The following is a 24,148-nucleotide window of genomic DNA, read 5'->3' as shown; positions in this document are numbered from 1 at the left end:
GCATATTTCTATGGATTGTATTTCTGATATTCTGGTTTCCCAGAAGATGTCTGTTATCTGGGTTGTTTGTGACCGGTTCTCTAAGATGGTTCATTTGGTGCCTTTGCCTAAATTGACTTCCTCTTCAGAGTTGGTTCCGTTGTTTTTTCAGCATGTGGTTCGTCTGCATGGTATTCCGGAGAATATTTTGTCCGACAGAGGTTCCCAGTTTGTTTCTAGGTTTTGGCGGGCCGTTTGTGCTAGGCTGGGCATTGATTTGTCTTTTTCTTCTGCATTTCATCCTCAGACAAATGGCCAGACCGAGCGAACTAATCAGACTTTGGAGACTTATTTGAGATGCTTTGTGTCTGCTGATCAGGATGATTGGGTGGCCTTCTTGCCATTGGCCGAGTTTGCCCTTAATAATCGGGCTAGTTCGGCTACTTTGGTTTCGCCTTTCTTTTGTAATTTTGGTTTTCATCCTCGTTTTTCCTCTGGGCAGGTTGAGCCTTCTGACTGTCCTGGTGTGGATTCTGTGGTTGACAGGTTGCAGCAGATTTGGGCTCATGTGGTGGACAATTTGGTGTTGTCTCAGGAGGAGGCTCAACGTTTTGATAACCGTCGTCGGTGTGTTGGTTCCCGGCTTCGGGTTGGGGATCTGGTCTGGTTGTCTTCCTGTCATGTTCCTATGAAGGTTTCTTCCCCTAAGTTTAAGCCTTGGTTTATTGGTCCTTCTAGGATTTCTGAGATTATTAATCTGGTGTCTTTTCGATTGGCGCTTCCGGCTTCTTTTGCTATCCATAATGTCTTCCATAGATCTTTATTGCGGAAATATGTGGTGCCCGTTGTTCCCTCTGTTGATCCTCCGGCCCCTGTGTTGGTTGATGGGGAGTTGGAGTATGTGGTTGAGAAGATTTTGGATTCTCGTTTTTCGAGGCGGAGGCTTCAGTACCTTGTCAAATGGAAGGGTTATGGCCAGGAGGATAATTCTTGGGTTTTTGCCTCTGATGTCCATGCTGCTGATTTGGTCCGTGCCTTTCATCTGGCTCGTGCTGATCGTCCTGGGGGCCCTGGTGAGGGTTTGTTGACCCCTCCTCAAGGGGGGGTACTGTTGTGAATTCTGCTTTTGGGTTCCCTTAAGTGGTTGTAGGTGGTAATGCAGTTGTCCCTGAGTTGCAGTCCTGGTCAGGTGTTTCTGCTGATTGCAGTTCTGACTGGGGTATTTAGGTGTGCAGGATTCATTAGCCCTTGCCAGTTGTCCATGGTTCTGGGAGGTTTTGGATCTTTGTCTGGTTCCTCCTACCTTGCTGCCAATTCAGCAAAGATAAGTGTCTGGTTTTTGTTTCTGTGGCACACATGCTGTGTGCTTTATAATTCTGTGCTATTCATTTGTTTTCTCTTGTCTGTTGTGAATTCTGTGGCTGAGTTCACTTCTGTGGTCACAAGTGGTATTGCAGTCTCTGGGCTTCCTCCCTCAGGTGTTTTGGTGAGCTCGTTGGCTGCCTTGCTATTTAGCTCCACCTGAGTCTGTCTTCCTTGCTCCTTGTCAATGTTCCAGTGTTGGATCTGAGCTACTGCATCTTTCCTTGGGCCTGCTGCTCTGCTAGATAAGTGCTTCTAGTTTGTTTTCTGTTTTTTCTGTCCAGCTTGCTATTAACTTTTGCTGGAAGCTCTGAGAAGCAAAGGGGTGCACCGCCGTGCTGTTAGTTCGGCACGGTGGGTCTTTTTGCCCCTTTGCGTGGTTTTCGTTTTAGGGTTTTTTGTAGACTGCATAGTTCTCTTTGCTATCCTCGCTCTGTCTAGAATATCGGGCCTCACTTTGCTGAATCTATTTCATTCCTACGTTTGTCTTTTCATCTTGCTAACAGTCATTATATGTGGGGGGCTGCCTATTCCTTTGGGGTATTTCTCTGAGGTAAGTCAGGCTTGTATTTCTATCTTCAGGCTAGTCAGCTCCTCAGGCAGTGCCGAGTTGCATAGGTAGTGATAGGCGCAATCCACTGCTGCTTATAGTTGTGTGAGGATAGATCAGGTACTGCAGTCTACAGAGATTCCACGTCTCAGAGCTCGTCCTATTGTTTTTGGTTATTGCCAGATCTCTGTATGTGCGCTGATTACTGCACGCTGTGTTGCCTGATTGCCAGCCATAACAGTACAAGGAGCCACACCAATGATTCCCAATAGAGGGAAAAAAGAAATCCTGACATCATTTTTTTTTCTTAGCTCTGTCTTCAGTCTTTTTTTTCCCTTAGACATTAGAGTGCTTCAGGACACAGCTGTGGACATGGATATTCAGGCTCTGTGCTCCTCAATGGATAATCTCGTTGTAAATGTACAAAAGATTCAAGATACTATTGATCAGAAATCGATGCTAGAACCAAGAATTCCGATTCCTGATTTGTTTTTTGGTGACAGAACTAAGTTCCTGAGCTTCAGAAATAATTGTAAGCTATTTTTGGCCTTGAAACCTCACTCTTCTGGTAATCCTATTCAACAGGTTTTGATTATTATTTCATTTTTGCGCGGCGACCCACAGGACTGGGCGTTTTCTCTTGCACCAGGAGATTCTGCATTGAGTAATGTTGATGCATTTTTCCAGGCGCTGGGATTGCTTTACGATGAGCCTAATTCAGTGGATCAGGCTGAGAAAAATCTGCTGGCTTTATGCCAGGGTCAGGATGATGTAGAAGTATATTGTCAGAAATTTAGGAAGTGGTCAGTACTCACTCTGTGGAATGAATCTGCACTAGCGGCTTTGTTCAGAAAGGGTCTCTCTGAAGCTCTTAAGGATGTAATGGTGGGATTTCCTATGCCTGCTGGTTTGAATGAGTCTATGTCCTTGGCCATTCAGATCGGTCGTCGCTTGCGCGAGCGTAAATCTGTGCACCATCTGGCGGTATTGTCTGAGAGTAAACCTGAGCCTATGCAGTGCAACAGGACTATGACTAAAGTAGAACGGCAAGAACACAGACGTCTGAACAGACTGTGTTTCTATTGTGGTGATTCTACTCATGCTATTTCTAATTGTCCTAAACGCACTAGGCGGTTCGATAGCTCTGCCGTTATTGGTACTGTACAGTCCAAATTCCTTTTGTCCATTACCTTAATGTGCTCTTTGTCATCGTATTCTGTCATGGCGTTTGTGGATTCAGGCGCTGCCCTGAATCTGATGGATTTGGATTATGCTAAACGTTGTGGATTTTTCTTGGAGCCTTTGCGGTGTCCTATTCCGTTGAGAGGAATTGATGCTACACCTTTGGCCAAGAATAAGCCTCAGTACTGGGCCCAGCTGACCATGTGCATGGCTCCTGCACATCAGGAAGTTATTCGCTTTCTGGTACTGCATAATTTGCATGATGTGGTCGTGTTGGGGTTGCCATGGCTACAAACCCATAATCCAGTATTGGATTGGAACTCTATGTCGGTAACCAGCTGGGGTTGTCAGGGAGTACATGGTGATGTTCCATTTTTGTCTATTTCGTCATCCATTCCTTCTGACATCCCAGAGTTCTTGTCGGACTTTCAGGATGTATTTGAAGAGTCCAAGTCTGATGCCCTACCTCCGCATAGGAATTGTGATTGTGCTATCGATTTGATTCCTGGTAGTAAATTCCCTAAGGGTCGTTTATTTAATTTGTCCGTACCTGAACACACCGCTATGCGCAGTTATGTGAAGGAGTCCCTGGAGAAGGGACATATTCGCCCATCGTCGTCACCATTGGGAGCAGGGTTCTTTTTTGTAGCCAAGAAGGATGGTTCGCTAAGACCGTGTATTGATTACCGCCTTCTTAATAAGATCACTGTTAAGTTTCAGTATCCCTTGCCATTGATTTCTGACTTGTTTGCTCGGATTAAGGGGGCTAGTTGGTTTACTAAGATTGATCTTCGTGGTGCGTATAATCTGGTGAGAATCAGGCAGGGAGATGAATGGAAAACGGCATTTAATACGCCCGAGGGTCATTTTGAGTATCTGGTGATGCCGTTCGGACTTGCCAATGCTCCATCTGTTTTTCAGTCTTTTATGCATGACATTTTCCGTGAGTATCTGGATAAATTCCTGATTGTTTACTTGGATGACATTTTGATCTTCTCAGATGATTGGGAGTCTCATGTGAAGCAAGTCAGAATGGTTTTCCAGGTACTGCGTGCTAATTCCTTGTTCGTGAAGGGATCAAAGTGTCTCTTCGGTGTGCAGAAAGTTTCATTTTTGGGGTTCATCTTTTCCCCTTCTACTATCGAGATGGATCCGGTTAAGGTTCAGGCCATCCAGGATTGGACTCAGCCGACATCTCTAAAAAGTCTGCAGAAATTCCTGGGCTTTGCTAATTTTTATCGTCGCTTCATCTGTAATTTTTCTAGCATTGCCAGACCATTGACCGATTTGACCAAGAAGGGTGCTGATTTGGTTAATTGGTCTTCTGCTGCCGTGGAAGCTTTTCAGGAGTTGAAGCGTCGTTTTTGCTGTGCCCCTGTGTTGTGTCAACCTGATGTTTCTCTTCCGTTCCAGGTCGAGGTTGATGCTTCTGAGATTGGTGCAGGGGCGGTTTTGTCACAGAGAGGTTCTGGTTGCTCAGTGTTCAAACCATGTGCTTTCTTTTCCAGGAAATTTTCTGCTGCTGAGCGTAATTATGATGTGGGCAACCGAGAGTTGCTGGCCATGAAGTGGGCATTCGAGGAGTGGCGTCATTGGCTTGAGGGTGCTAAGCATCGCGTGGTGGTTTTGACTGATCATAAGAACCTTACTTATCTTGAGTCTGCCAAGCGCTTGAATCCTAGACAGGCCCGTTGGTCGTTATTTTTTGCTCGTTTTGATTTTGTGATTTCATACCTTCCGGGCTCTAAAAATGTGAAGGCGGATGCTCTGTCTAGGAGTTTTGTGCCCGACTCTCCGGGGTTATCTGAGCCGGCGAGTATCCTCAAGGAAGGAGTCATTGTGTCTGCCATCTCCCCTGATTTGCGGAGAGTGTTGCAGAAATTTCAGGCTAATAAACCTGATCGTTGTCCGGCCGAGAAACTGTTCGTCCCTGATAGGTGGACTAGTAAAGTTATCTCTGAACTTCATTGTTCGGTGCTGGCCGGTCATCCAGGAATCTTTGGTACCAGGGAGTTGGTTGCTAGATCCTTCTGGTGGCCATCTCTGTCACGGGATGTGCGTGCTTTTGTGCAGTCCTGTGGAATTTGTGCTAGGGCTAAGCCCTGCTGTTCACGTGCCAGTGGGTTGCTTTTGCCCTTGCCGGTCCCGAAGAGGCCTTGGACACATATTTCGATGGATTTCATTTCTGACCTTCCCGTTTCTCAAAAAATGTCGGTCATTTGGGTGGTCTGTGATCGCTTTTCTAAAATGGTCCATCTGGTGCCCTTGGTTAAATTGCCTTCCTCCTCTGATTTGGTGCCTTTGTTCTTCCAGCATGTGGTTTGTTTACATGGCATTCCTGAGAATATTGTTTCTGACAGAGGTTCCCAGTTTGTCTCGAGGTTCTGGCGAGCCTTTTGTGGTAGGATGGGCATTGACCTATCTTTCTCCTCGGCCTTCCATCCTCAGACTAATGGCCAGACCGAACGAACCAATCAGACCTTGGAAACATATCTGAGATGTTTTGTTTCCGCTGACCAGGATGATTGGGTGTCATTTTTGCCGTTGGCTGAGTTCGCCCTTAATAATCGGGCCAGCTCGGCTACCTTGGTCTCTCCATTTTTCTGCAATTCTGGGTTCCATCCTCGTTTCTCTTCAGGACAGGTTGAGTCTTCGGACTGTCCTGGTGTGGATTCTGTGGTGGACAGGTTGCAGCAGATCTGGACTCAGGTAGTGGACAATTTGACCTTGTCCCAGGAGAAGGCTCAGCTTTTCGCTAATCGCAGACGCCGTGTGGGACCCCGACTTCGTGTTGGGGATCTGGTTTGGTTATCTTCTCGTCATATTCCTATGAAGGTTTCCTCTCCTAAATTTAAACCTCGTTTTATTGGTCCGTATAGGATTTCTGAGATTCTCAATCCGGTGTCTTTTCGTCTGACCCTCCCAGACTCCTTTTCCATACATAATGTATTCCATAGGTCGTTGTTGAGGAGATACGTGGCACCTATGGTTCCATCTGTGGAGCCTCCTGCCCCTGTTTTGGTGGAGGGGGAGTTGGAGTATATTGTGGAGAAGATTTTGGATTCTCGTGTCTCTAGACGGAAACTCCAGTATCTGGTCAAATGGAAGGGTTATGCTCAGGAAGATAATTCCTGGGTTTTTGCCTCTGATGTCCATGCCCCAGATCTTGTTCGTGCCTTTCATGTGGCTCATCCTGGTCGGCCTGGGGGTTCTGGTGAGGGTTCGGTGACCCCTCCTCAAGGGGGGGGTACTGTTGTGAATTCTGTGGCTGAGTTCACTTCTGTGGTCACAAGTGGTATTGCAGTCTCTGGGCTTCCTCCCTCAGGTGTTTTGGTGAGCTCGTTGGCTGCCTTGCTATTTAGCTCCACCTGAGTCTGTCTTCCTTGCTCCTTGTCAATGTTCCAGTGTTGGATCTGAGCTACTGCATCTTTCCTTGGGCCTGCTGCTCTGCTAGATAAGTGCTTCTAGTTTGTTTTCTGTTTTTTCTGTCCAGCTTGCTATTAACTTTTGCTGGAAGCTCTGAGAAGCAAAGGGGTGCACCGCCGTGCTGTTAGTTCGGCACGGTGGGTCTTTTTGCCCCTTTGCGTGGTTTTCGTTTTAGGGTTTTTTGTAGACTGCATAGTTCTCTTTGCTATCCTCGCTCTGTCTAGAATATCGGGCCTCACTTTGCTGAATCTATTTCATTCCTACGTTTGTCTTTTCATCTTGCTAACAGTCATTATATGTGGGGGGCTGCCTATTCCTTTGGGGTATTTCTCTGAGGTAAGTCAGGCTTGTATTTCTATCTTCAGGCTAGTCAGCTCCTCAGGCAGTGCCGAGTTGCATAGGTAGTGATAGGCGCAATCCACTGCTGCTTATAGTTGTGTGAGGATAGATCAGGTACTGCAGTCTACAGAGATTCCACGTCTCAGAGCTCGTCCTATTGTTTTTGGTTATTGCCAGATCTCTGTATGTGCGCTGATTACTGCACGCTGTGTTGCCTGATTGCCAGCCATAACACTTGTCCAGCTTAGACTGTGTCAGTGTTTTCTCAGTCTTGTTGGATTCTCTGGAGTTGCAGATATACGCTCCACATCTTTAATTAGATGGTGGTGTTTTTTTGTATTTTCTGCTGTGGATATTTTTGGAAGGATTTTTATACTGACCGCTTAGTATTCTGTCCTATCCTTTCCTATTTTAGCTAGAGTGGCCTCTTTTGCTAAATCCTGTTTCCTGCCTGCGTGTGTCTTTTCCGCTACTACTCACAGTCAATATTTGTGGGGGGCTGCCTATCCTTTGGGGTTCTGCTCTGAGGCAAGGTAGAATTCCTATTTCCATCTATAGGGGTATTTAGTCCTCCGGCTGTGTCGAGGTGTCTAGGATTTGTTAGGCACACCCCACGGCTACTTCTAGTTGCAGTGTTAAGTTCAGGATTTGCGGTCAGTATAGTCTACACCAACTCCAGAGAAAGTTCCATGCGGCTCCAAGGTCACCGGATCATAATAGCAAGCATATCAGAGGAAACTTATTTTTGTTGTATCACCTATTGGTTCTTTGTGCGATCTTTTCTATATGCTCTTAGTTCATCCCCTTGCATTGAGCCCCTTTGATTGGTGTATAACAGAGGTACACTATAGACTTCACCTTATAGTTATTCCTACATAGGAGTACCTTGACTGACAGCCTCATTTAGTATTATACCAAATTTCACGTGTTGATTTACACGCCCCAAGTGAAAATACCCACTTGGGCTTAACAAAAGTTAACTCATTGGGTGCCAAATACTTTGATTGTTAATATCTCTGCAACTAAGAGGCAAAATAATCCACCCCCACCAGAAGGGATTATTCCCATCTGCTGCATCTATTACATCATGTGTCCAGTACAACACGAAACATTTGGTGAAAGGCTCTCTTTAAGAATTTTGACATTTGTTTTTTTTATGTTGCCTATGTGAAATGAAAAAGAAACCATAAATAGTGAAATATTGTTTCTGCTTTCTGTTCTGCTGCTTGGCTCCTTGCAGGTGTCATACTAGAGTGTATAGAGTAAGGCCCTTTAAAGGTCAAAATTCTGTATATAAATAAAGGCCTAGCAATCTAGAGGTTATAATAACCTTACAGATCATGTTACTGTCATAGGTATCAGTCAAATGGTGCAAATGGGCACTCAGAAATTAACATTAAAATCGCACTGTGTCCAATTTGGTTGCAGTCATTAGGATGAAGCACCACAATGAGCAGTCATGGCTGTACTCCAATCATGCCCACTGTTCACTTGATTGGCGCCCTGCGCAGCCTGTGAATGTAAATGGGAGTTCAATCAAGTGAATAGACGGCATGATTGGAGTATGGGCGTAACTGGGCCCCGCCCTGATGACTAGAATGGAGCAGGACACATTGCAATTATAATTTTATATTTTTTGTTTCACTGCTGACTGATACCTTTGACATTGACATGACATGGAAGGTAATTATAACCCCTACATTGCCTTTCATTTCAAATATGCTGTTCAATCTTCCATCAGCATGTTGTACGGAAGAAGGGACTAATCAAAATGATGTATGTTCATGGGAAAAAAATAAAAATAACTTCTATTTGATCAATGTAAATCTCTGCACATTATGGCTCATGAGTCCGGTGGGCAGTCTGAATCCTTGATTGGCAGCTATCTCTGTATACACAATCAGTAAAACTGCTCGAATACTAAGCCCTGGATGAGCAGGAGCTTCAAATATTAGGATACAAGTCACACTGTATCTTACTGCACAAAACTATCAATTTGGCTAAACTCCACCTGCTTTACAACTTGATATGGTAGATTGCACAACATTTTCATGGAAACAGGTTTCCTTTAACATTTACTCTGCACAGTGGTGATCCAACTTGGTGATTAGGAGGACCAGGTGCAGATGTCCTCTCCATAGCTCAGTGCCCAGGGGCGCTGCTGTGCATGGAAAGCTTACTAGAGTATATGGCCCCCTCAATGTTCAGTATTGGGAATAACAAGGGATCCCTGTTTCTTTTGATTATATGGTACTATTTTGAATGGTTAAAGGGGTTGTCCACTACTAAGACAACCCCTTCTTGATCAAAATGTTTGGCCCCAATAAAATAATAAATTCTATACTCACCTCCCGTGCTGGTGTAGTTCCAGCGGTGTTGGCATTCGTGGTCCTCGTGCGGTGTTGTGACTTGTGACACCAGCACCCAATCAGCACCGATGTCACTGTACCAGCCTTTGGACATATAGAACATGAAGAGGAAGTCTGGACTGCAGTTGATCCCTGTCTGATCTTCATGCTTCACGCTTCATGCTCAATTTGTACGAAGGCAGGGACAGTGACGCCAGCGCTGATTTGGCGCCAGAATCACATGTCACAACATCGCATGAGATCTCCGAGGAGAGCGAGCGCCAACACCGTGGAAATGGTGCCTGCACAGTAGGTGTGTATAGGCTTTATCATTTTGTGGAGGGCAAGCGTGGGGAATGAGAACATGTTGTCCAAGTAGTGGACAATTTCTTTCATTATTCTGCATACTTAAAGAGAACCTGTCACATAAAAAAACACTATTAACCAGCAGATATGGGGTTAATCTGATAATTAACAGCATTCTGGACCTGCCCAGCACTTGCACTTAGACCCCCGATACAGGGAGGAAATTAACGTTTTTCTTCCCAGTAATTTTTGAGTTTAAGTCACAGGGGCGTCACTGGCGCAAGTTCAGTCAACGTTCTGTGTATAGAGAGCAGTGGTTGTAACTGCAACCCCGGCACTGACCGACAACAGCTCAGTCAATGCCTGGGGAGCGGTTACAGCTGCCGCTCTCTTTACACAGAGCGGTGACTGGACGAACACCAACGCTGCTCCCATGACGGAAGCCCGAACGCTACTAGGGGAAAGAACATTCATTGCCTTCAGGCAGTTGGGGTCTAAGTGCCAGTGATGGGCAGTTCCAGAACGCTATTAACCTGCTGATTTACCCATATCTACTGGTTAATAGCTTTTTTTCACATGAGGGGTTCACTCTAATATTCATATCTTTGACATCATCATCTACTGAGCACAGTCCACCTGTAGATATTTTATTAGGTTTGACTAAACACTACATTGGAGGCATGATCAACAGTGCTGGCTCTAAATTCGCTTAATCCTAGAGCATGGATGGTTCCGATAAATTCAGCCCATATGATCCTATCTATATAATTGAGTCAAATAAAGACAACAAGAGAACAGTTCAAAAAATGAGTAAAAACATTATATTATAACGATCTACAACAGGTAATTTACCTACTGGACCAGGTATATGCCATAGTAAAAGCCTAGCAGCAACAGCCTAACCTGATGCGCATCGGAAGTCAAGCAGACCTGTGGACAATGTAACCGTTCCTAATTTATTTCCTGTGTATTGAGGTTTACAGCAGGATGTTACCCTATTAATAACATTAATAAAAGGATTGTTTGACTTGCATTTACTATTATTATCTTCTTGTTAAATGGAATCGGTAACCAAATGTCACCGACAGCTTTTTGCATACATTAGAGGGGTTGAGGTTATACGGAGCTCATGAATATGGAGGACTACATGGTAGAAGGTTTACTAGTCCTCCATATAATAGAAATATATTAATAGAAAAATAATAATGTTACATGGAAATGAAAACTAGGTAGCCAATGCCACCTTACACACGTTAGAATTCTACATCCTTTTATACTGTATATCAGGGGTGGAGAACCTCAGGCCCCAGGGCCATTTACGGCCCTCGATGACCTTTTATCAGGCCCCCGGGCAGATTCTCAGGGACCGCATTCTTGGGCAGGGAGCTGTATTTTGATTGCCACCAGCTCATTAATTTCTTCTTGCTCTGTTAGCACACACATGCAGTGTTTACCACTGAACACTGAAGGGCATGCAATGAAAGATTACGTCCTGAAACCAGTGCCAGAGTCAGGATGTACTTTGTGGGTGGAGTTTCTACGGTCCCCGAAGGATCGTATAAATATCCAAATGGCCCTTGGCAGAAAAAAGATTCCCCACCCCTGCTGTATATAGTGGTAAATTAATAACTATAACAGTAACACAGCACCAACAACAACAAAATTACATTTTAGCAGAACAATATTTGCTACACATGGCAATGACAGCTGTAATGTACTGACTGGTATAACTACACCACTTACTCAGATTTCACACTTCTTTGTTAGGTGACACAGAGCTGAATTGTGCTGTCAACAAGGACAAATTCTTAACTTGTTTTTGGAATGAGCAGTCAGACAACTATACATTATATTACTGGTAAGTAAAATAAATGATTTTGTGCAAAAAATCTGGTCAGTCCTTTGCTACATCTGTTTCTGAGAAACCTTGGTTCCAACTAAAAACCTTTTGTTCTTAAAGGGGTAGTCCAATATTTTTTTTTCTTTGTCCCTAAGCTATGCTCCGGCAATGTACGAAGACTTGTAATATACTTACATTAAAAATTCAGGCCATGTCTAATGTAATGTGTGGTGGTCATGTGTGTCACCTTGGGCACTCCTGGTCAAAATTAATGTTATTGTGAACAATTAATCAAGTCAAGTTGAAGATTAAATGATCTCTAAAAGGCCTAACATTAAAGATGACACATTTCCTTTGTATTTTAGACTATATATATATATATATATGTATATATATATAGTGTATGTATATATATATATATATATATATGTATATATATATATATATATACACACACAACTAGTACATTTTAAAAATTACAAAAATTCAAAAGTTTGGGCACCTTAGATGGTTAGTACGTAGTAGCACTGGGAAAGTATCACAGCTTGTAAACGCTTTCAGACAAGTCTTTCATTTCCTGTTTGAGGGATTTTCATCCATTTTTCCTTGTAAAATTCTTCCAGTTCTGTGAGATTCCTGGGCCATCTTGCTTGCTCTGCTATTTTGATGTCTAGCCACAGATTTTCAATGATGATCACGAGACTGTGAGGGCCATTGTAAAACCTTCAGCTTGCACCTTTTGAGAAAGTCTATTGTGGATGTTGACCTGTGTTTAGGATCATTATTCATTTGTAGATGCCATCCTCTTTTCAACTTCAGCTTTTTTTTACAGATGGTGTTATGTTTGCATCAAGAATTTGTTGAAATTTCATTGAATCCATTCTTCCCACTAAGCGAGAAATTTCCTTGTGCCATTGGCTGCAACACAACCCCAATGCACTGGGGGATTGATCCACCCCCATGCTTAATGGTTGGCGAGATGTTCTATTCCAGAAATTCTGTGCCCTTTTTTCTTCACACATACATCTGATCATTGTGGCCAAAGAGTTCTATTACAACTTCATCGGTCCACAGGACTTGTTTCCAATATGCATGTTCTTTTGCATACTTCTGATGCTGAAGTTTATGGTGAGAATGCAGGAGAAGTTTTGCTAAATCTTTCTGACAGTCTTTTGCAGTCAATCGGGGATTCTGATTTGTTTCTCTAGTAATCCTACAAGCAGCTCTCACTAAAATTTTTCTTGGTCTTCCAGACTGTATCTTGACCTCCACTGCTCCTGTTAACTGCAATTTCTTAATTACATTTAGAAATGAAAAAAGAGCAACTTGAAGATGCTTTGCTATCTTCATATATCCTTCTCTTGCTTTGTGGGCCTCCACCATTTTCATATTCAGAGTGCTAGGCAGCTACTCAGAATAACCCATGGCTGCTGTTTTTTGCCACAAAGTTAGAGGAGGATGGATTTTTGTAAAGCTTGGAAATTTGCATCCCCTTGCCTTTCCTAATGATGATTGCGAACAAGCCACAACTCTAACAGACTAATTAAGGTCTGAATCCTTGGTCAAACTTATCTGAGTGGACAAATCTCTTTTTAAAATGTAAAAAATGACAATTTTTTTGCCTAAAATATAAACTAAATGTGTCATTTTTTTGCCCTTAGAGATCATTTCACCTTCAACTGGCTTAACTGTTCACAATAACAGTAATTTTGACCAGAGGTGTACAAACTTTTAACATGCCATTGAATATAGAGCTTCAGGGCTACGATAATCAATGTACTGCACGATGGGGCTGTTTATATAAGGACAGAGAGGAATAATGTACTGTAAGATGGTACCATATAGAGATGGGCTGAGGAAAATGATGCAATGATGGACAGGACTGAAAACAGCTGAATTTGGGCTGAGAGGAGCAATGCACTGCAGGATGATACAATATCTAGAGTGGTCGAATGGAACAATGTAGTGCAGAATGGGGTTGAGAGAAGCAAAGTAATGCATATTGGGTTTAATAATTAACGATCTCCTGCAGGATGGTACAATGTAGATGTTTTGCAGGATGGTGCTAGAGGAGCGATGTACTGCATATTGGGGCTGAAAGAAGTAATGGACTGCAGGATGCTACAGCATATACTGTAGGGATTGAGAGGAGCGATGTACTGAAGTATGATATTGTACATAGAGGAACTAAAAACAGTGATTTACTGCAGTATGTGACATTATATACTGGTGCTGAGAGAAGTGACATACTACAGGATGGGGCCAAAATCTCTTTAAAGAGGTTGTCCACTACTTACATTGATCCTTAGGATTGGTCATCAGTGTCTGATCGGCCAGGGTCCGAAACCTCAGCCGATCAACTGTTATCAGTGTTGCTGGCCACCGGCCGGAAGTAGTCACTTGCCAAGCTGCTCAATCTACTTTTAGGGGCTGCTGCAGGGTACTACACATTTGCCTCATATTTGAATAGGAAATGAACATCCAGTACAAAGCAATGGCAATTACAAGTAGAAGAGTAGAAGGAGCAGCTCGGCAAGAAAGTTCTTCTTGCCAGGGGCCGCTGCTGCCACTGATGACAGCTGATCGGCAGGGGTGCTGAGTGTTAGACCCAGGAGGATCAGACATTCATTCACTGCAACCTTCTTAAGGTACCTTCACACTAAACGATATCGCTAGCGATTCGCGACGTTGCAGCGTCCTCGCTAGCGATATCGTTTAGTTTGACACGCAGCAGCGATCAGAATCCTGCTGTGATGTCGTTGGTCGGGGCTAGAGGGCCAGACCTTTCTTTGGTCGCTGGCTCTCCCGCTGACATCGCTGAATCGGCGTGTGTGACACCGATTCAGCGATGTCTTCGCTGGTAACCAGGGTAAACATCGGGTTACTAAGCGCAGGGCCGCGCTTAGTAACCCGATGTTTACCCTGGTTACCATCCTAAAAGTAAAAAAAACAAACGCTACATACTTACCTACCGCTGTCTGTCCCCGGCGCTCAGCTTCTCTGCACTCCTCCTGTACTGGCTGTGAGCACAGCGGCCGGAAAGCAGAGCGGTGACGTCACCGGGGATAGACAGCGGTAGGTAAGTATGTAGCGTTTGTTTTTTTACTTTTAGGATGGTAACCAGGGTAAACATCGGGTTACTAAGCGCGGCCCTGCGCTTAGTAACCCGATGTTTACCCTGGTTACCGGCATCGTTGGTCGCTGGAGAGCGGTCTGTGTGACAGCTATCCAGCGACCAAACAGCAACGCTGCAGCGATCCGGATCGTTGTCTGGATCGCTGCAGCGTCGTTTAGTGTGAAGGTACCTTAAGTGACAAGTTTTTCTGTTGCATTATCTACAAGTTGGAACTCTATTCTTGGGCACCTCACCCCATAAACCTGAGTACCGTATACCTTCTCTACGTTATCCTGAAGATAAGTCATCAATGTAAAAGTAATGGACAACCTCTTTAACAGAGTGAAAAAAAGCATTTTCAGTAGTTTATTTCTGGTAGAAATTAGTACCTTATAAGAGGTCTTAAGCTTTTCAGTGTTTTTGATGGCACAGCTGTAGCATTGAGTTGTGCAGTTGAAATCAAAGGAACTTTAAAGGGAATCTGTCACCCCCAAAATTGGCCTATAAACTAAGGCCACCGGCATCAGGGGCTTATCTACAGCATTCTGTAATGCTGTAGATAAGCCCCCCGATGTATCCTGAAAGATAAGAAAAACAGGTTATATTATACTCACCCAGGGGCAGTCCCAGTTCTGTTCAGGTCTGTTGGGCGTCGTGGTCAGAGTCCAGCGCCTCCTATCTTCATATGATGACATCTTCTTCTTGTCTTCCTGCCGTGGCTCCTGAACAGGCGTACTTTGTCTGCCCTGTTGAGGGCAGAGCAAAATACTGCAGTGCGCAGGCGCTGGGCCTCTCTGACCTTCTCGACGCCTGCGCACTGCAGTACTTTGCTCTGCCCTCAACAAGGCAGACAAAGAACGCCGGAGCCGCAGCTGTTGTGAATTCTGTTGTCGAACTCCCTCCTGTGGTCGTGAATGGTACTTCGGCGAGTTCTGTCTATGGGCTCCCTCTGGTGGCTATGAGTGAAGCTGCTGCTTCTGAGGTTCCTTACACAGGTGACGTGGTTTATCCTTTGGTTGACTGCTCTATTTAACTCCTCTCAGATCGTTACTCCAGGCCAGCTGTCAATGTTTTAGCATTGGTTCAGTTCGCTCCTGGATCTGCCTGGTGACCTGTCTTCTCCTGCAGAAGCTAAGTTCCTTATTGTTATTTTTGCTCATTGTTTCTTTGTCCAGCTGGTTATCATGATTTTGTCTTGCTAGCTGGAAGCTCTGGGATGCAGAGTGGCCCCCCCCCCCCCGCACCGTGAGTCGGTGCGGAGGTCTTTTTTGCACACTCTGCGTGGTTTTTTGGACAGAACTCGCCGAAGTACCATTCACGACCACAGGAGGGAGTTCGACAACAGAATTCACAACACGCAGCGTGACTAGAAGAAGAGGACGTCATCGTATGAAGATGGGAGGCGTCAGACCCAGATTGCGACGCCCATCGGACCGATCCGCACCGTGACCGCCCCTGGGTGAGTATAATCTAACCTGTTTTTCTTATCTTTCAGCCTGTTTTTCCCTTTAATTACAATGTGGTTTCTCATCTATGCATCCCAAGAGCCATTTCTTTTTTGTTTTTCCATTGACATTTGAAGGTTTGATATTTGCGTGCAGCGTTGGATTTTTCAGTGGCACCATTTTAGGGTACATATAACTTATTGATCAACGTTTGATAATTATTCATGAGAAGAATGGCAAAAAAATGCTATTCTGTTATTGTTATTTTTACATTTTTTGTCTAAAATCACTTTATAAAAACATTTATTTTGTAGGTCACCAAAATATGATAGCCCTGACTATATATTTTTTCCTTTTGCAGAGCTATATAAGGGCTGGTTTCTTTCCTTGGTGACCTGTAATTTTCATTTCAACAATTAGGGAGCACATACAACTTTTTACAAAGTCCTAAGAACAAGAACAGCAATTCTAGCAGAGTGTTTCTTTTGCTTCACTGTGTCCATTTTTTCCTACAATACACGATTTAAAACTGTGATTTTTTTCTTGATTTTTTTTCTTGATATGCTCATAATTTTAAAAATGAACCTAAAAATCCCTCCACAACAATCAAGCACCCTCAGTGACATAGTTGCCACAACTATTTGCTTTTATGCCTACAAATAACCTTTCTGTACATGGGCACTTAGCTTCTATTTACAAGTCCCACATAGAGGGGTTGTGCGAGAAACAAATGGGGTCTGCTGTCCTTAGGTGATATGGCAACTGTGTAGGTTGGACAAAATACATTTACTGCGTATGGATTATTTTGTGGCATAAATATTGTTGGCTAAACTAAATACATTAAATTGCAAATTTGTATTTTTTACGCTATGATTTCCATTTGATCCTATATAAGGCCTCATTTAAATGTTAGTGATTTTTTTATTGTACTTAAAAAAAAGTCTGATTGTATCAGTGTTTTGGATCTGAGTGTCATCAGTGTTTGTGGTCAGTATGTCATTTTTTACCATCATTGTTTCATCGGTGACATTTTTTAGTGCAAACAAAAATATATGTACCGTATATGTACAATAAATACCGTAACGTAAGTAGTTAACGTTATTTGTGCATTGGAGAGAGGGAGAGAGGGAGCCTTGAGAAGAAAAAGGGAATTTTTTGAAATGTAGCTTTCAGTGGTCACATGGGCAGCACTGAAGGACCACAAACTTCATACTGAGTTGAGACACAATTATGGAAGAGCTGGAGTGACAATAAGTTAAGAATGTTAGAAATTAGCAAATGAGTTAAAGGATTTCGTTGGGTTACTTTTAGAGAAATTATAAGGCAACAAAAAATGTGGAGAATTAGCAGATTCTGGGATCGCCCCATTGACACAATCATTTTATATTTGTTGTCTAAGATCTCAGCACCCCCAAGCGTTTCGTATGCTTGCTTCCTCAGGGAGTTTCCTAAATATTAGTGAATTTATTTGACTAAAACCGTGGCAAGCCTTGCTTTTTTTAATCTTTTTTTTGTCAAATCTTAATTTAGTCATTTTTCAAAATGTGAGACAAATGGTGATTACAATAAGGCACAAAGACCCCCGACTGATCAAGACTAGCATTTTTCACGCCGGTCTTGATGAGTGGGCCAGGAGGAGTGCAAGGTGCCTGATTCTTTAAGAGGGGAAAGTCACTTAATAAATCAGGTGAAGTGCAAAGTGGAGTGCACCTCCATGTACCTTGCCACAAATCTTTCTCCAGTTAGGGACTAGAGTAAGATTTGTGGCATAAGAAATGTCTCCGCTCATGAATTTGACAAGCAGGGGTTGCCATCCCCCATCCTACACTAGACCAGAAAAAAATTAGCATTGCGCAAACATTTTGCAATTTTCAAAGTTTTTGTCCACACTTTCCTTTCGTAACAGTGTTGATACTGACATAGTGTTGACCAAAAGGAAAATAACAGGGAAAAATAAGTAGAGGCTTGACATCAAACACACTATTGATGTGAAACACATTAATACCAACAGGAGAACACAAAATGTAGGTGTGATATTAAGATCGCCTTGCGCAGGCGTGTACTACGGAGGACAGAGAATGAACTTCAATCCAATATTGCAGCCAGCATGCAGCTAGCGGGTAAGGAAAGGGTGAATCAAACACCCAAAAACCCCGCCTCCATGGCTGAAGATTGTTCCCTCCAAATTCAGGTGACAGTGTCCCTTTAAAGAACTGCTATTTTTGACTCCCAACTCCAAAGCTCTTCCAAACTGTATATTTTGTTTTTCCACCTGGGTATATCAGGTTAATTCATTGGTCATCTAAATGGAATGAAAACTTTTGCTTTTGATGAACCCAGAACAACCATCCTATGATAATTTCACTGTGCGGAGGTTAAAAAGCTTCAATTATGCATTAGTGCAGATTTATTAAAGTATGTAAGTTTCATATCAAAAGCAATAGTCAACATGAGATGTTTGGGAACAAGTGATGTTGATTTATGATTTAATACACAGATAATTTTTTGCATTATTGTATAATTGGCTAATGGACCCCGGAATTGAGAGTTGTCCAAGCTTAGAATACGAGACCTTTCACTAAAACGGCTTCTAGATTCTAGATTTAATAGTAAAAGAAAAATAAGATCGTTATTTTAAATTGTTTTGTGTCATCTACTTAGGTACAGTGACAAGGAATCCTCTGCTGCTCCCTGTCCACATTACCTGGTTGCCAACCATCACATTATTGGCTGTCAGATTTTACTAAATTATACATTCATATCCTTCACTTTAAAGCTGAATACTACCAGCCAGAGACTTCCAACTATAAGAAGGTTTGACAAGTTGCAAGACTGGGGTAATAAATATATGTATACAATACATATTAGACTTTGTTAGAAAAATAACATATGTGCCTACATCTAATGAAATATTGAATTATTTTTGAAACTTTACAGTAAGGATGGATCCTCCTTCAAATCTTCATGTGGTGAATACCAGCAGTTTGGAGTTGTTTCTGACATGGGAGCAGTCCTTGGGCTCTTTTGCAGCACACTGTATAGATTATCAAGTGCAGCATCGGAACATGGCCAGTGACCAGTGGACGGTAAAATTAACTTTATATATAAAATCCTAAAACTTTATTTTGTCTCCTACTATGTATTTTTTTTACTGATAGCCAAAGGCGTACATAGAAATAATGCGGCACCACAGCAAAATTTCTATTTGGGTCCCCGTACACCCGCCAAAAATGTATATATTTGATGAAGTATTCAGGTTATATCTCCCAACTTTTATAAATAGGTAGAGGGACATGAACTGTGGCATGTAATCAGTAATTATGCCTCTTTTGAAGTCCCTAAGCCTCTTAGTGTTATCACCTATGATACCCCTTTCATGGCCATTATAGAATATGATGCTCTCAAAAATGCCCCTACCCACACACACACAGTGTATGATATTTCCACACGAGAACTGGGCACCAATTGCTATAGCAATTATATTTTATTCTATTGTATTTTGTATGCTATTTGCACTATTAAGGTTTATCCACACCCTAATCCATGTTAAAAGGAAGTTTTGTAACACACTGACCAGCATGGACCCATAGAAGCACAACAAAGGCGCGAAACGGCCGTAGTCCTTCAGGCTCTTTCACCCGTAAAACTCCCCTGACACCTGAGCACCGCACTTTAAAATGTTATCCTAATCATGGAATAAAGAAACACATCAGCAAGGATCGATAGAGTATGATATCCCCACAGTTTTACTCATCATGTTCATGCGGGTTCGGTTCTTTACTGTAAGAGCAGTGAGACTATGGAACTCTCTGCCATATGATGTTGTAATGAGTGATTCATTACTTAAATTTCAGAGGGGATTGGATACCTTTCTTGAAAAGTATAATGTTTTACGGTATATATACAGGCTCGGACTGGCCCACCGGAGAATTCTCCAGTGGGCCCAGGCACTGACACCTGCTGTGTGGGCCCCCACTGCTCCAGGCCACCTCCCACCCTCCTTGAAGACAATACTCACCCTACTCCAGCGATGCCTGGTCTCGGCGTCTGCAGCTCGCCCTGAATGAGCGGTCACGTGGTACCGCTCATTAAGGTAATGAATATGCGCATATTCATGACCTTAATTAGCGGTATCACATGAACGCTCACGCAGGAAGAAGGTGCTGTGTCGGGAGTCGGGAGAGAGCCATGTCGACGTGGCCGCGCGGTGTGTGGGACAGGTCAGGTGAGTATGAGGGACAGGTCAGGTCAGGTGAGTATGAGGGATGGGGGGATGAAGCATGGCGGTGTTCAGCACACTGTGGTATTTCCTTATTGACTTTGCCAACCACAGTCATGACCGTGTGAGATGATGTCACCTGTCACGGGAAGGGCCGTGGCGTCCTCCAGTGCAGGCTGATAGCAGGAGACCTCCTGTGCTGTGGAGAGAGGCTGAGGATCGGTGCAATGGTGGGGGCTCTGTACACAGGACTCCATGGGGCTAATCTGAGGGTTGTGGGGGCACAGATAAGCGGACGTTCCTACATGGCTGCTGTACAGAGAGCAGGGTGACTTTTGAATGTGGGGGAGGGGGTGCTGTCACATGGGGGTCTGTGGGGAAGGAGGGGGTGCTGTCACATCGGGGTCTTTGGGGAAGGAGGGGGTGCTGTCATATGGGGGTCTGTGGGGAAGGAGGGGGTGCTGTCACGTGGGGGTCTGTGGGGAAGGAGGGGTGCTGTCACGTGGGGGTCTGTGGGGAAGGAGGGGGTGCTGTCACGTGGGGGTCTGTGGGGAAGGAGGGGGTGCTATCACATGGGGGGTCTGTGGGGAAGGAGGGGGTGCTGTCACACATGGGGGGTCTGTGGGGAAGGGGGGGTGCTGTCACACACATGGGGGGTCTGGGGGTCTGAAGGAGGACATAAGCCGGCGCGCCATGCAATATGGGAGCGGGGGGTGGAGAGATAAGCCATGCATACAGGGGGGGAATAAGATCCATGCATTCGGGGGAGGAAATACGAGCCATACATTCAGGGAGGGAATATGAGCCAAGCATACAAGGGGGAATATGAGCCATGTATTCGGGGGGGGGGAATATGAGCCATGCATTCAGGGGGGGCAATATGAGCCACGCATTTGGGGGGGAGGAATATGAGCCATGTATTCAGGGGGGAATATGAGCCATGCATACAGGAGGGGGAATATGAGCCATGCATACAGGAGGGGGGGTCATTATACAGTATTGAGCATCATGTGGGATCATTATACAGTATGGAGAACTGTGTGTGGCCATTATACAGTATTGAGCATCATGTGTGGCCGTTATACAGTATGGAGCATCATGTGTGGCCAATGGACATTATACAGTATGGAGCATCATGTGTGGCCGTTATACAGTATGGAGCATCATGTATGGCCGTTATACAGTATGGAGCATCATTTGTGGCCATTATACAGTATTGAGCATCATGTGGGATCATTATACAACATGGAGAACTGTGTGTGGCCATTATACAGTATGGAGCACTATGTGTGGCCATTATACAGTATGGAGCGCTATGTGTGGCCAATATACATTATGGAGCATCATGTGTGGCCATTATACAGTATTGAGCACCATGTGTGGCCATTATACAGTATGGAGAACTGTGTGGCCATTATACAGTATTGAGCATCATGTGTGGCTATTATGTGTGGCCATATTTTTTGTTTATAATTATTCTATATAAAACAGTGTGATCAGCAGAGCTAAATGGCTGTCGTTGGGACGTGGATATGGGTGTGACTAGTTGTGAAATGGGTGTGGTCAGAGGCGTGGCCTAAAATTTGCCACGGCGCGCTACGTGCGCCGCAAACTTTATACCTCCTTCCCTTTTTCAAAAGTTGGGAGGTATGGTAACGCATTTGCCAGATCACGGCAAGTGCCGCAAATCCCATAGGGAATGAATGAGGCCGAATGCAGTGTTGCTGTAAGTGATTCGTTACGCGGCAGATGCAGAAAAACTGCCAGATCTGCTGCAAAAGGCGACTTTCACATCAGCGATTCTTGCCAAAGTCACTGCCGATAGTGTCATACTCACCAAAGGGGGAGGCAGCACTAAAAGTACCTAGGGCAGCAGAAACTCTAAATACGGCCCTGGGGGGCTACATTATTTTCTGTGGGGGGACTGCATTATACTCAGGGTACTACATTATATTATGGGGGGCTACATCATACTATATGAGGGGTTACAGTATACTCTATGGGGGCTGCATTATATTCTGTGGTGGGGCTGCATTATTCTCTCGGGACTACAGTATATTATGGGGGGCTACATCATACTATATGAGGGGGCTACAGTATACTCTATGGGGGGCTGCATTATATTCTGTGGTGGGTTGCATTATACTATATGAGGGGGGCTGCATTATACCCTATGGGGGTGCTACATTATATTCTATGGTGGGGACTGTGTCATACCTGAAGGGGTTGCATTATATTTTGTGGGGTGCTGCATTATATTCTATGAGAGGGGACCGCATTATATTTTATGAGGGTGCTACATTATATTCTGTGAGGGGGCTACCACAACCCTTGCTACATTATTAAGACGTGAGCTACCTTATATTATACCCTGATATTAGCGCTTTTTACCGCACAATTGGTGGTCTTGTATCTATTTCTATGTAGCTACATAGTGGGCCCCAAGAATGATTTTCTCTGGTGGGCCCAAGGTGCTCCAGTTCGACGCTGTATATATACTAGATTCCTTGATAGGGTGTTGATCCAGGGAACTAGTCTGATTGCCGTATGTGGAGTCGGGAAGGAATTTTTTTCCCCAAAGTGGAGCTAACTATTTGCCACATGTTTTTTTTTTTGCCTTCCTCTGGCATGTTAGGGCATGTTAGGTTAGGCTAAGGGTTGAACTAGATGGACTTTAAGTCTTCCTTCAACCTTAATAACTATGTACACAATATGATGCCCAAACAGTGTCCCCTACACACTATACTGTAATACCCCCACAGCATCATGCCCATTAAGTGCCAACATTTTCAGTATAATGTCTTTATAGTTTCTTCACACACAGTATCATACTCCCAACTCAGTAAGATGGCTCTCACTAAGTTTGATGCCCCCACAACACCCTTACTCAGTATGATACTCCTACAGTACCCCATACAGCATCACAGTCTCTACAGCACCACAAACAGTATGATGGCCCCTCACTCAGTATGATGCCCCAACAGCCCACCACTTAGTATGATGGACCACACCGTCCATCACTCAGTATGATATCTCCACAAGTACTGACATGAAAAGAAAAAGAAAACCCACTCCCTTAGCCACATGTAGTGTGCTGACTCTCAGATGCACCGGCGCAGGTTGAATAGTTGATCAGGAATCTGTTGGCTCCCTGATTCAATGTTATCAGCAAGGTGAAATTGCAGATACTGCTGAAAATGTGACTGCGGGGGCATGGTTTTGTGCTATGGATGGTATGCCTCTGCTGATACTTATGGATTTCTTCATTCTTGTTCCATTATGCTGTTTAAAGGGAACCTGTCACCCCCAAAATCGAAGGCGAGCTAAGACCTCCAGCATCAGGGGCTTATCTACAGCATTCTGGAATGCTGTAGATAAGCCCCCGATGTATCCTAAAAGATGAGAAAAAGAGGTTAGATTATACTCACCAAGGGGCGGTCCCGGTCCGATGAGTGTCGCGGTCCGGTCCGGCGCCTCCTATCTTCATCAGATGACGTCCTCTTCTTGTCTTCACCCTGCGGCTCCAGCACAGGTGTACTTTGTCTGCCCTGTTGAGGGCAGAGCAAAGTACTGCAGTGCGCAGGCGCCGGGCATCTCTGACCTTCCCCGGCGCCTGCGCACTGCAGTACTTTGCTCTGCCCTCAACAGGGCATACAAAGTACGCCTGCGCCGGAGCCGCAGCATGAAGACAAGAAAAGGATGTCATCTTAAGAAGATGGGAGGCCCCGGATCGGACCACGATGCGCATCGGATCGGACCGCCGCATGAGTATAATCTAACTTCTTTTTCTCATCTTTTAGGATACATTGGGGGCTTATCTACAGCATTCCAGAATGCTGTAGATAAGCCCCTGATGCTGGTGGGCTTAGCTCAACTTCCATTTAGGGGGTGACAGGTTCCCTTTAATGCACAAGCATCGAGTACATTTATATCCATTTGTTTCTGATTGAGAGGTAAGATATATATAATATGGTGTATAAAGGATATATAGAATATAGTGTATAAAGTATTGGACATGTAAAATATATTTCATGTTT

The 24,148-nt window shown here is 44.1% G+C and overlaps 1 protein-coding gene across 1 annotated transcript in view; it reads left to right on the top strand.

The window, feature by feature from the left end:
* Nucleotides 1-24,148, top strand: part of IL2RG (interleukin 2 receptor subunit gamma) — a 54,240-nt gene that overhangs the window by 8,967 nt on the left and 21,125 nt on the right. Inside the window, exons 2-4 of the mRNA XM_069747292.1 lie at nucleotides 11,260-11,350; nucleotides 18,554-18,729; nucleotides 18,830-18,978. Coding sequence (XP_069603393.1) covers nucleotides 11,260-11,350; nucleotides 18,554-18,729; nucleotides 18,830-18,978 — 416 coding nt within the window. The remainder of the gene's footprint in view (nucleotides 1-11,259; nucleotides 11,351-18,553; nucleotides 18,730-18,829; nucleotides 18,979-24,148) is intronic.

The sequence above is a fragment of the Ranitomeya imitator genome, chromosome 2 (genome assembly GCF_032444005.1).
Source record: "Ranitomeya imitator isolate aRanImi1 chromosome 2, aRanImi1.pri, whole genome shotgun sequence".
NCBI lineage: Eukaryota > Metazoa > Chordata > Amphibia > Anura > Dendrobatidae > Ranitomeya > Ranitomeya imitator.
Note: the sequence above shows the minus strand (reverse complement) of the source record. Positions and strands in the feature narration are given on the sequence as shown.